Below are 14,221 nucleotides of genomic sequence, written 5' to 3'. Positions count from 1 at the left end.
ATAATGACAGCCCAAGCATACAACCAGACTGACTGACTTTGAATTATTCCAGGTGCCATTGACCTTAGTAGTAGAGATTTCTTTAAATGAGCAAAAAAGATGCAGGTTTCTCACACATCTTTGAGTTTCACAGGGTGTAAAACAGTTTACAAATGTGTTCATAAAAGACAAAAGGGAGAGAATATTTGATGAATTCCCAATGGACTGTGGACTCTGAAATAAGCCAGAGGCAATCCAGATGTGCTGTTGCTTTAGAGTGATGCAAAAACTTCCACTGTCCATGCTCTTCCAACAAAAAAAAAGCAAAACAAAAAACAACCCCAAATCAAACCACAACCTGCAGCCAGAAAAAACTGCCTAAGTAGCCTTAACTGTAGGTAAGAAAGAACATACTTTTTATAAATAATTTAAAACTGAATTTTACTTAATGATAAAATAATGCGTATGTTTAACTTTGCTGTGCCTTGTTCTTTCTGAATGTACAATACTAAATGAAATATGCATTTTGATAAATGAAGAATTTAAAATTATGCTTTTCTGAAAAATTGAATTTGGCAAATTTTTGATACAGTTTTCTATTTTTCCTTTGTGAGAAGTTGAAATTTTTATAAATTTTAATTTCAGAAGGCTGCTTTGTATACATTTATACTTACAATGATTCCATACTGAATAATTTAATTAAAAAATAAATCCTAATATCTCTGGGTAAGTTGCAAGTCACAGTAATTAATGATGTTAGCTTTAACCTGTTTCTCATTTTCAGTGGTTAAAGACAGAAGTTTGGAGAGTTCTGTGGTTTATATTGTATACCACTTGCTGACAGCAATGTATCCAGAAATGTGTCATGACAGTCATATAGTACATTGCTCATTGATACAATTCTTATGATATTTTCATTTCTAATTTTTACCAGAGATATTGAAAAATGTTTATTAAAATTCCTCAAACCAAGAAAGTTTTGTTACTTATTAATAGCCTGGGCCTTATGATGGAACAGGATAGTAGTTTGTAGTAATCAAAATTTGTAGCCATACCATGACCTTTCAGATTAATCAGTCATTGGCTTCTCTAATAGCTGGTCAATTTTTCAGAAAAAAATTGGTATCAGAAATGAAGTTCAGGCAGAAAGATCCTTTGGAACATTTTGTAAAGTACAGACTTTGGGCATCCACATGCAGGTTTAGAAATGATTCTGGTGATGTATTCAGTATTGCCCAGAGACGAATTCCTGATTCAGAACCAGAACAAAAATGCTCTCACTGCCTGTCCACTGCTCTGAGCAAAGTAAGCACCACAAAAAAAAAAGCATTACCTGAAACTTGTTCCTTAGAGGTCTAAAGAAAGGCTTGATACAAACCTCAAAACATGAACGCTTAATGCTTAAGGTTTGTGTGAAGACCACCAAATTAATGTAACTAATGGCTTTACTTTGGAGGGGGAAAAAGAGCTGCTACATTTTCTTCCTTTCCAGCAGCAGCTAACCTTTTGAGCAACAATGGATTACCTCTATTGGTGGTGTGAAACTTGAAGTGGAATATAAAACATCCCAGGCAATCAATAAGAGCTGCTCTAGTCTTTTAGATTACAGCTGAGCTCGAGCAATACTTGCAGAAAAGCTTCAGGGACACTTGGGCTCATTTGCTCATGAAGTTGAACAGGAATTTGACTCCCTAAGAGTCCATCAAGGATGTTGTGTGAAATGTCAGTCGTGGAGAATCTGCCAGCTTCTGCGATATGGAAAATAGGTGGGACAGAAGAGGGTAAAAAAATTGAGCTTCTACTCTAGCAGCCATCATCCCTATTTACTGTCTATATAAAGAGGCCCAAGAAATTTGGGGAGGAGTAAACCTAGCTTGTTATCCTAAGAAAGAGAAAAACAAAGTAGCAGTATGTGGTGGGTTTTCTTTGAACGGTATTCCAGCACAATACAACATGCAAAAGGCAGATTTTTTTGGTTGTTTTTTTTTTTTTGTTGTTGTTGTTGTTGGGGTTTTTTGGGTTGTTGTTTTGTTGTTTTGTTGTTGTTGTTGTTAGAACAACCTCAAATGTACCAAAAGCTTGTACCTTTGGCAAATACCTGACAGGCAAATTTTTCTTTTCTCCGTAACAGAAGGTTGTCTTTGATAAACTCTTCACTGATTTCTTTCTGCCTTAAGTACTTGAGAGCATGAGGTATACCCCACCTAGCTTTTTTTAGCCCTTACCTGCATTGCTGTCACAAATGATCTGAAGTTTGGATAGAGGTATATCATACTGGGCAGCAGGGTTGTGACACAGAGCAAAGGCTGAAATGAAACTTTGACAGTCTGTGCTCAATAACACCCACTTTTAAGTTTGGTTTTTAAAGGGGCTGCCATTGATGATGAGCTGCTTTGAAGTACCTCCTGCTTTTTGGCTTGCATCGCTTTAAAAGTTCATTTGAAACAGTGCATAAAATATTCTAGCAGCTTGTGCTTATTTATTCCTACTCTTTGGGGAGACACAGGCTTGTGAATTAAACTTGGTGTATTCTAGCATTCATTTTGGGTTATAAAACCTACCTGTGCTATATGGAACATGAGGCTGTCTTAGCATAGTAATATACTGCAATCCAAGCCAGCTGCATTAATATTCCTTTTGGTTGTCATTGGAGAAATGGCAGTTCCCATATGTACTTACCCACGTTTCAGAGTGCCCTTGCAATCTCATGACTGCTTTTCAGAAGTGCTTGGTGGCTGACTCTTCCTCCTCAGTACACTACAGTAAAATTATGTATTCAAATTGGAGGAGAAAAACTTGTTTAAGCGAACTAGTATTTTGCACACAGAACAAATTAAACCCAGATGACATGATTCTCTCCCTTGCTCCCTAACATTTTTCTTGGAATTCATATTTAAAACAGGAGTCTTTTGCAAGTAAAGATTGAAATTGTTTATAACCATTTTTCCCCCTACATTTGACAGGCATTCTCGTATAATTAATGAGTTGGATATGCTGTCAATAGTTCAGATTTTGTGGTTTGTATTGTAAATTTTCTGTTTGTCAAGTATAAAAGAAAGCTGATTAGGACATTTAGTTAGGCCTTTGGATATTTCTTGGCTATGACATTTTTTCAGTGCTGATACAGATTGAGTCATGTCTTTCATCTTCTGCTAGTGATTTATTATGGTTATTTTTAATTCAGAATACAATATTGACATAGCAGTCATTTGCCTTTTTGAATCTAAGTTGTTCAGCTTTTGAGTTCTTCTTTTCTGACATAAACATACGGAGCTTTTTTTAGTAAAGTTTTTGTTGGTGGCATGTTTATGTCTTAGATCTATCTTTCAGCAAAATTGTTGTCCTAGATTACAATTTGATAGGAAATCTTGACTGAAGATTTTAAAACGGGGGGGTAAATTGTGGATTTGGTGTTTATTTAAAGGCATGTTCCTCCATGCACACTGGACCATATGATGTAAAAAGCTTTCTTATTCAAAAGTATACTTTGTGATGAGTTATGGTTATCAGTATCCAAATATTTTTCATTTTTAAAACCACTTTACACACACAGCTGTCTTTTTACTTTGTTGACAAATTCTTTGCAAGAGCTTCTGGGAGACCTGATGCAGCTCCAGATTATTCATTAAAACTACCTGTAACTATAAATGTATATTGTTCCCATTTCTTAGCATTTTTAGATAGTTTGTATGCATTCCAACCTACTGCTAGATACAAATGTCAAGAAGACACAAATGAACTGAAGATTGTTTTTTTTCATCTACTCAGACTACTTTGATAAGATATGTCAGCAACTTTACAGGTGACCTGTTTATTGATCAGGAAGCTTTTGAACAGACTTCTGTGAAGTGAAGCATCAAGGTATTTTACTCTGCTTTGCCCATCAAAAATCATTGAAGTGACTGCTATAGTGAGGATAAACTTTAATAACCTGTGGGGTTGATAAGAGAGTTTGAGAGTATATGGTCTGCTTTGTGCTGCAGTCAACAGCTGTCCCTTCAAATACTGTGGCCCCTATTCCCCAAATAGTTTATAGACTAGTAAGTGGGAATTAAAGCAATTGCAGGCAAAATAGGAGATGGGCCTTTTTTATTTTATCCAGAGTGATGGGTAGGATATAAAAATAAGCTATGAATAGACTGTAAAACAGGAAAGAATGGGCAGATATATTTTCTTTGTTTTGTTGACTGTAACCACCAGAAATATGACAGGCTGCAGTTGTTGGGACAAGAGATCCATCTCATCTGCTATCTGGTTTCCAATAGCCAGGAGCCTGAGAAAACATGTAAGAACAGAGCAAGTGCACAGCATGATCTTTATAAGTTCTTGAGGAATTTGAAGATTGGGGATTGCAGATGTTTCTCACTTGTGTTTAATGATATTAGGTGGCCTTCCTTCCATTGCACTAATTATTATGATCTTAAGAAGAGTTGTTTTTGATGGACATATACTTGTTATTTCCTTCTGAATAGGGAAGTCAGAGTAGCAAATGTCATCATTACTGTGACAAAGTTATCAGTTCTCTTGATCCAAACAGAATAGAGTGGAGTGGAAGTGTCTTTTTGCTTCAGAAAGTTAACATTTAAATGGACCTGAGCTGCCTTGGCCCTTAATATATCACTGAGATAAATGGTATGGAGGAGAGTTTATTCCTTTGCTGCTGCAATGCTGGCAGGAGAGTGTGCTCAGTAATTGATTAACAGGGCACAGTGCATTGACTTATATGGGGAAGGCTATTATATCTCAGTAATAGGAAGGTATATATGATTCTGCTAAGTAAAAAATTGAATTCTGCAGGAAGTAACTAAAACTGCTGGACGAACAAAAGGATCCCAAGATTTGGGGTTTTTTTTTCTCTCTTAAATCTGTGGTAAAACAGTATTTCATATTCTGGTGGGAATTTAAATAGTGAAACTTTCATACAGGACTAGAAATATTAGTTTATGTAAGCAGTCTTTTAACTTTTATTCTGTTTGACCTAAAGTTGGGAGTAAATGATGAGATGTAATAACTTTTTTAAGTCTATTAATCTGAAATATAGTCCTTCCCTGTAATTCATACACATTTATGGTGAATTTCCCATATTTTAAAACCTAAATGAGCAGGCAGACTGGGAGGTTTGGTTTTTTAGAACAATGAGAAAGTGACGGTTGTTTTCTTATTACTTGGTGGGTCAAAATAGACATTGGAGAGGATTACAGTTCTAAACAACAATGAGGGCAAGTGGTATCAACTCAGGGTTGTTTCCTAGCCCCCACCACAGTACTGATGATTACAATCAAATTAAGGCAGCTCAGATTAATTATTTCAGAAACACATATACATCACATGAAGTATATTCATGACTGTCTGTAAAAATTGTGATCACAGAGGCAAATAGAGGGATGCCCCTTCTATTTTTTTTTCCCTAAGTCAAGCTTCTCTGTCTTATTCTTTTGAATCCAAGAGTATGAGTTAGTGAAACAGAGATAAGGCAGACCTTTAATGATTTAGAAACTGGTATTCATTCCAAATGAATTTCCCATATTTTCTTTAGTGAATCATCAGTAGTAGCACAAATATAACAGCTGTCAAATTAAAAGAAGGGGATTTTCTCAATAGCTACTGGAACCAGTAAAAGATCTGAAGTTCTGAGGATCTTCTATTGTTGCGAGAGGCTTTTTTCATCTGTCATGTTTTTTCTGAGCCCAATGTCAAAAATCGATGTTTACTTCTGTTGAGAAATTAAGAGTTTGCCTACATTTTAAAAATAACTTTAAAAATATTTGTTTGTGTTTTAAGATAAATCTTTTATTTCACAATTATTTAGACTATAGTGAGCAGTAGCCTCCCATTATATTAGTAATAAATCAAATTGCATAAGCTGAACACAATTTTTGTAACAAAGTTTTTACCATTCAAACATTTTTCCAGGAAGATGCAGGTTTTTCTTCCCACCCTGGTTTGAAACTATGGGTGACAGAAAATTGTATAAACCTAACAATTTACTTTGCAAAATATATTTAAAATCCATCAGGAAACAGAACAAAGGTGCATGTTTAATCTTAGCTTTCATTACTGATGAGAATTTTTTTTTTTCCCTTAAGGGTAAAAAAAGTATATAACACAATCTTTTTATATCATTTTCATTTGCTTATGTAATATAAGCAAATGAAAATGGTATAAAAAGATTGTTATGTACTTTTAAAACCTTCTGATTGTATGTTTTTCTACTTTTAAATGTTTCATTCAGCTTTTACCTAGGCAACAGGATTAATGCCAAATGCCTTCAATTACCTTCTAGCTAGGTAGCACAGAAAAAGAAGTGTCAGCACAAGCAGTTTGCAAGCTGAAAAGCTATCATGATCTACAGAAACTAAACCAATAGATTAAAAAAATGCTTGAGAAAAACTTTGTCAAATAGTTCTGCATTTATATGATTATGGCAGTTAGGAAAATAGTTGGCAATTGTGGCAGTCTGCTGCTTACTCCTATCCTTAGCTCTACCCTTGTACCACTTTGGCTGAAACAAAAGCAGCCTGGCACCCAGAATGTGAAAGCGCAGGTGTGTGCAGAGGTGAGTGCAGCCCTGGTGTGCTGCTGCAGAGGTGGGCTGTGAGGAGCACCTGGCTGCAGGTTTCTGACCAAATGTGCTGCTCTGCTGCAGCCAGAGCAGAGGGAGGAGGAAATCGATCATTCTGCTTTGTGGTATAAACAACAATGTTTCAAACCATTAATCTTCTCTTGTCAAAATTCCATCATTAAATACTGTGGTAGTGAACTTGAAAGTCATTGGAATTATCCTTTAATTCAGTTCAAAGCAGCTGCCCTTTACTCTTGCTTGTGCTTGTGTGAATTTTTTTTCCCTTAATGTTTGTTAACGTGGACATTTGTGAAGGACACTTATTTTCTTTGTTAAATGTCAAAATACTGATTCCTGAATGAATGTTCTTTTGTATTTCTGCACTTCGGTTTCTATTCCAGTAATTTTATTTTTCACTACATGAGACTGTACATTTTAGGAGAATTGCATTATATATTACTTGATGCACTCAGAATCCTCTTTTTTCCCTCCTAAAGTTCTTTAGAAGGTAGGATTAATTTCATCTCCATGTGTGATCCAGTCTGATCAAACAACTGGTTTTTAATTGTACCAAAACTAGGTGTCGTGGCTGAGCATTAAATATGCTTCTTATGCATATTTAGACCTATTGTAGACCACCTATGGTGACCAAATGCTTTAGAGATACATAAATTTAAGGTATTTCCACTTACATCGGAGACTGTGCTGCAGTGCATGTGTTTAAAAAGATTAGTTAGGCTTACTGGTGTAGGCTTAGGCTTTTTTTTAGTTTTACCTGTGATATAAATGAATAATTTAAGTTACACATTTCTCCCATCTGTTGAATCATCCACAAAAATTCTCACAAAAGGCAGTACATTAATTAGGTATTTGAAAAATCCTAAGCCATTTCTCTTCATTCTAATTCATATAATACAAAAGAAGATTTGATTTACAACTTTTTCTTCATTTGGAAGGCTAAGATACTGATTCTGATTTTTTTCCGTTTTAGTTGCTAATATCAAGTTAATCTTCTTTATAGCGGGGTAAAATGGAAGTGAAGTACTCAAATGAATCATAGAGATTAGCTAGTATAGGTTTTTTTCAGTGAATCTTTTGTATCTGATAATTCATAAGCATTTGTTAATGTTCCCTAATTTATTTTCTTTTTTTTATATCAGATTTATCAGCACTTCTATTACAGAAATGAAAACGTGTATCTTATTTGCTTCTTAGAAAGCTGTCATGATAATACTTTTCTTTAGCACTAGATTTTTGTCACCAAAGCATCCCAGATATTTCAGGGTAGGCTTTTTTGTTCAACTGCTCTATCTCCAAGGAGGGTGGTGGCTCATGGTTAGATATTACCATTATCTCATTTTCTCAGTGGTTGAAATCTTTATTTTCTCATGTCAGTGTATGTGTTTGTGGTTTGTTGTGGGTTTTCTTGTGGTTTTGAGGTTAGTTTTTGTTTGTTTTGTTGGTTTGTGGTTGTAGGGGATTTTTTTTGTTGAAAAGTTGTGATGTAGCTACATGCGTTCCACATGTACAAAAATAAAAAGGATGTGTTATCATCCAGAGGGAAAATAAAGGGCACACTGTCACTTAATACACATGAATAATTAAGAGCATAAAGTGAATCTGTTTTCTTGTGTTTCAGAAAAGTGTGATGAACCTCTGGTCTCAGCATTACCACATTCCTCCTTCAGCAGTTCATCATCCATGACAAGCAGCTATGTGCCAGGGTACGCCAAGTTAAACAAGCGAGGAGGTAAGGGACGCTCTCAAAGTTAATGTTTGGATATTTCAAAAAGTGATGAATTATATTTTTAATGTGAAAATGTGTTTTATGTGGAATGCTATTATTTACTCTTGTTTGAACAGACTGTTTTTATGAACTGAATTAATTTCTCTTTCATTGTATGGGAGACTAATTTCACTGCAGGGAGAAAGGTACTGCTGGTAATGTGCAGCAGCATGGGCCACATGCCTGATGTCAATGGACTCATACAGTACAGCTGCATCACTGACTTCACATAAAAGGGTTTGGGTACCACAAGGTGATTGGGCACATCTCTGCTTTGGGTACTTGCAAGGTCATGGTTGGAGCAAAAATAAACAGCTTTGATGTGACCTGTTGATGTAACTTGTTCCCACCTCAGCAATGACTGCTGTCATTCAGGCTTTTTTCTATCACCACAGGGACTTTGGCTTTTGCATATATATCTGTAATGCAATGAGTGTCTGTAATATTTCTCTGTTCAGATGTAACAAAGCTGCCTCAGACTTAGTGGTTGGAAGAACAGGTGCATAAATTCCATGGCCTACCTGGTTTAATGGTACTGAGGCACCATTCCCTGTCCGCAAAGAGTGCTGGTAGCACTGCCAGCTCTGCCACTTGTGTGGAGGTCATCGTGTAGGAAGAAGTGAACTGGGTCTAATATCAAGCCAGGAAGCATAATCTGTAAGTGGGGAAGAATATAGGGTAGGTCCAGGCATAGATATTCCTATGATGTGGCTCAGGTATTACCTGGAGGCTGAAATGGGACCCTCAGGTTCACTGGCAGGGTGAGTGGGTTCTCCACTGGGTAATGCAATTATGACTTATTGGTACTCTCAGAGGCCTGACACTGTTCTTGGTTTACTGGTCTGTAACTTCTTTGCATATTTGTGTTTTACAGGTATAGAATTCTTGTTCTTTGATCTCTTTATTTCCTTCCTTGTTTTTTTTTTTTTTTTAATTTGTTTGTGTGTTTTGTTTTTTCTTTGCTCTCTAAAATCAACTTTGGCCAGGGCCCAGAGTTACTTTCTTTTAACAACTAGCAATTAACACAGTTAGTTACTCATAGTCCTGCTTCTTCTGATGTCAGCCTGTGCCTGTACATTTAATACCTCTGCTGTCATCCCATGGTTGTGGTCCTCTACTCTATATTTTTATAAAATACCAGTTAATTCTTTGCAGAATAGGTATGATAGGTACAGAAATATGTCAGAATTGTTATACCGGTAAACCATAGCCCATGCAATCACATAGCTAAGTTAAATTAAAAAGAGATCAGGTTATGTTACTGGTTGTTAAAAAATTGCTATTGCAAGAGAGCTAAACAGAAGCTAAAGACCAGCTGAGAGAAAATATGACTGGTGAGCTCTAGTGCTACAGGCCTGCAGATCTGATGCAAAGACTGTGGCCAAAAGGAGCATTGGCAATTTCTTTGGTTTTAGGCCTGCAGACCAGTAGATAACACGGTTTGCTGCTTCTGAATTAGAATAGATCTTGTTTTATGCTGGTCCCAGGCTTTTATTTCAGTGCGCCATGCATTTTGGTACATGCCTTTTGCAGTCCTCAGGATTTCTGTGGCAGTGTGTTTGGATCTGTGTTTTGGGAGGCTGTCAGGTCCCTTCAGTTGTGTCTTTAAATATTCAATCAGATGGAAGGAGTGGTGCTTCAATTCTAAAACACTGCATGTTGTTTAGGTTGAATTCTATTGTATGACTACAGTTATATCTATTTCCTGTTCTAAGTTTAAAAAAGGCCACTAGAACCACTTTAATAAAACACAACTTAGTATCAGCTTTGCTGGGCAGATCTTCCTTTGTTTTCAGATGAGTATTTCTCCCTTTAGTGTACAAGACTACTTATTCTATTCTAAGTGAAAGGCAGATTGACATTTGGAATTTCATTTTTTCTTTTAATTATATTTACCTTTCCCTTTCTTACCCTTAAAATCACTACAGTGCAGTTTCTTTTAATGATGTTTCTTTACTGATATGGATCAGTGTTGTCATTAATCAAACACTGGCTTTATTTCCTCATTGGAAATGTAGTTGCACCTCTTTCTTAAATAGCAATTTCATCTCTTTGTTTAAATAGCAACTTTGCTAGATTGTCATTATCCATCTCTTAGTATCTATGAAGCATAGCACAAATACTTTTCAAAACTGAGGCTCTATGTACATGAACAAATATTTTTTTTCTAATTCTAGTGGCAGTAAAAGTACTGCAGAATTCAGGAGTATGTTTAACACAGGAACTTGTCTGTCTGTGTTTATGCTTCTGCAAGTGATGGAAAATAGCTCAGTTTTAATACTGAGCTATTTACAACTTCACGGAATTACAGATATTGCTAATCAAACCAGTAATAAGTGAATCTAATTTTTTTCTCTCCAAGGAGTCATTATCAGCTAATAGATTCCCAAATCAAATGTGCTATTTAAACCACACTATGCTCAAGTCATTAAATGGAAAGAACTCCCCCTCCTCTAGCCCCAGACCCCTTAAATTAAAGAAATGCACATTTGAAAATTCTACTCTCCAACCCAATTATTTTTCTTTCCTGTATTCATGGCACTTCACTCCACACTGGCAAAACACTTTATTTGAATAGATGGGATATTTTATTCCATTGATTAAGGCACTGATTCCCTGAACAGCCACATCATGTTGTTAAGGGGGCTGGAGTTGTCACTGTAGTTGTTGTGGTTCAGTTTCCTGCTATAAACGTTGCAATTGGAAAGATGCATGCCAAAAAGAATTTAATATTTTCAGCATTTTTTAGGAGGCTTCAAAAGCAGAAACATCCATGAATTTACTCTAATGTTTGAAAACACTTCATTTACAAATCCTGTAACTAGTGATTTTGGCAAATAAAATTAAGTATTTGTGGAATAGCATTGATCTGGGAGCTGCCAGGGTGGGTTTCTGTGTCAGTTTGTGAAAATATTTTGCATTTTCCACATCTCTCTACTTAGACCCCTGTAAGCCTTCAGCGACTTGTGGGTTAGTATCTATACTTATTTCAAATTGCAGATTTTATGGACAGAAATTTGATTAAAAATGTTAAAATACTCTCCAAATCAATTTACTTGGTGGTTCTTCTGCATTGCTGCTTTTTCCTGTTCTGAAATTTATTTCTTGTTAAACAAGGAGAAATATCCTGTGTTTTCTTGAGGTGGGGGTGGGGTGGAAAAGGTTATTTTTCATTATAGGAAAAAATACTGATTGTAGAAACAAATATTTAGTGATTACCTAAAGGTCTGTCAGTGTCTTTGTACCTATGCATATTAAATTTTCCATGTTTCCAGAATTTCCATGTCAGTGAGTAAGAATCTTTGATTTATATAATCAGTATAACTGTGAATCTGTATTTCCTTTATCACAAAGAGCCTGGGGGAACAATGCAAGTCTGCATTTTATACCAGCTCTCTCATTCAAGGACCCCCAAGTCTGTTTCATGCGGTCCCATCCTTCTCCTGCCTTCCTGGGCACTTTTAATTGTAGCAGCTGATAAAAGCAACCAAAATATTTTCATTTTATAATCATGTAAAGAGGTAGGGAAAATGTAGACAAATTTGTGGCTTTTCTTTGTGAGCAACTCTACTACTACTAGATATACTACTACTTTTCAACAGATTTAACTGGAGTTAATGCTGGATAAAGCAAGTGCTGCCATTCCCATCAGGCCTGCAAAGACAAGGGGGTGAAGATCTTTTGAAATTCAACTGTGACAAAATTTCTGTGGAGTGAGAAGGATGCTATGAATTTCGTAGTGAATGTAGGTTTGGTTTTTGGTGGCTCCTGAATTATGTTAAAGGCTTATAAGCAAAGACTTGTACTTAAAAATTTAAACAGTTTAATTAGCAACTGTTCAGACAAAGCTGGATGTAGTCAGTTTCTATAAAATTATCCTTTTGGTAGTAAGACAATATTTAATTTTTAACAACTAAGTCTTAGTGCTTTGTATCATAGTGTTGGCATATTTTTCATTTGAATTTTAAAGTTATCTGCTGCGCTGTTTAGTGCTAGTAAAACAAAGGTACAAATTATTTTTGGCATGTCTGTAACTTATGTGAGGGGAATGGCTTTTTCTTTTTTTGTGTCTGTCACTATCATTTTAATCTATATATACATAAATGCAAACATTGGGAAATATTTTAATGCTATAAAATCCTAAAACTTTTTGCTTTGAATGGATTTCTTAAGAAAAATAATTTTGAGTTTTCTGTCAATTATTAGCTCAAATCCTCCTCCTGTGTAAACCAAGCAATTCCAAGTATGTTAAAGGATTCAGTGTGCAATTTGGAGACTATGCGGATGTTTTATCTTTGAAAAAAATTATTTCTACTTTCTAAAATCACTGGTACTGCAGTCAACCCAATTGGCACATAAATACATGCCATTAAGTCTTTGGCAGATCAAATTTTAACTGGAATCTGGTTAGTAGGCTATCTAAAAAGATTACAGGTCCTTCCTTTTCTGTCATACTTCTTCTCCCACAAAAGTCTGAATTGCTGCCAGCTTAGTAGCTAAAGTGGCAGCAGAGAATAGGAGAGCTTTCAGTAAGTTCATTCTACAGCTTTTAAATATCCATCCTCAGTAACTTTTTCATATGTGATGTCAAGGTGAAAAGGTCTAACATCTTATAACCTGCCATCAATAGGATCAAGGGACTGCATCACATCATGAGAAGGATTCTTAGCACATGTTTGATATAATGAATTCTCAATCTTGCTTTTAATGATTCCCAAGCTGTTGGACCCCATACTTCTCACTAGTACAAGAATTAATGCTGCCTATCTCATACCATTTTAATTCACAGAAGAAACCCTACATTATTTCAACATAATGTAATGTTATATAATATAATTGGAAGCTGCTTGAAACTGAGTAGAGTCTCAGAACTTGAGAAGTAATCCCAGCAGACAGTGAAAGTATGAAGGTCATAATGAATTTCTGGATAGGTGGAAATTATCTTTTGCACAGTGGAATAAAAAAGAGGAAATTTGAAACCCAGGGGTTCTGTTTTAAGTCCAGTATTAGCAGGGAACCTGATGGTACCAATGAAATTGATAACATAAAATGAAAGAAAAAATCTGTAGAGCAGTTGATGTTCAAAAAGCAGTCTTTCTAGCACCATTGTGTCACTTGTATCTAAGCTTTCAGGTTACCTTTTAATCAGTGTGCTGACCTTGGCCTGTTACCACAGTTGTTAATGTGACTATAAAAAAAGCATCAAAAATTTTAAGTGTTGGCATAGCTGTAATTGTGACAAGGTTGTTTGTTTTTGTTTCTCAACGGAGTCTTAAATTCTGCCTTCTGTGTGGAAGATGGAAGAATTTATCTATAATGGGATATGGCTCTTTTATTCCCCAGATTGTTTCCAGTAAGTCAATCAGATCTATGGCAACAGTTCTACTAAAATAAATTTTAAATGGTTTTTAGATCCTTGCCTTTGAAGGATTCTAGGGACACCTAGTCTAGGCTCTTTTTACCTTCACTTTTAAAGTCTCCAATACTATAATGAATATCACAACTTCTCAAATTCCTTATTACTATTGTAGAATGGAGTATGAGAAGGGTTTTATATAGTTTTGCTTTTGGCATAGTGAAAGTGGAAGGGGCAGCATCGGCTTGGATTGTGCGAGCAATCTGGGCTTGTACCTTCACAGGACTTGCCAAGAATTTAGTTTGGATATGAATCTTAAGGAGGTGCTCCCTCTGAGCTAACATTTGTCCAAATGAACAGTTAGCATGCACACTGTAGAGCAACACCTTAAATACTGCAATCTCCACGCATTAACAACAACAACTTTGAGCTGACTAAGAATACCCTTACACAACACAACTCATTGTATTTTGACTAAAACCCTCTTAAAAAAGTTATGGAGTTGGCAGTGGTTTGGAAGTTTTCACTATGCAGGTTA

The 14,221-nt window shown here is 35.7% G+C and overlaps 1 protein-coding gene across 1 annotated transcript in view; it reads left to right on the top strand.

The window, feature by feature from the left end:
* The window catches only part of CNTNAP2 (contactin associated protein 2), a 1,022,680-nt gene that overhangs the window by 306,527 nt on the left and 701,932 nt on the right, over positions 1 to 14,221 (top strand). Inside the window, exon 2 of the mRNA XM_005485915.4 lies at positions 8,181 to 8,291. Coding sequence (XP_005485972.2) covers positions 8,181 to 8,291 — 111 coding nt within the window. The remainder of the gene's footprint in view (positions 1 to 8,180; positions 8,292 to 14,221) is intronic.

The sequence above is a fragment of the Zonotrichia albicollis genome, chromosome 1 (genome assembly GCF_047830755.1).
Source record: "Zonotrichia albicollis isolate bZonAlb1 chromosome 1, bZonAlb1.hap1, whole genome shotgun sequence".
NCBI classification, from domain to species: Eukaryota; Metazoa; Chordata; class Aves; order Passeriformes; family Passerellidae; genus Zonotrichia; species Zonotrichia albicollis.
Note: the sequence above shows the minus strand (reverse complement) of the source record. Positions and strands in the feature narration are given on the sequence as shown.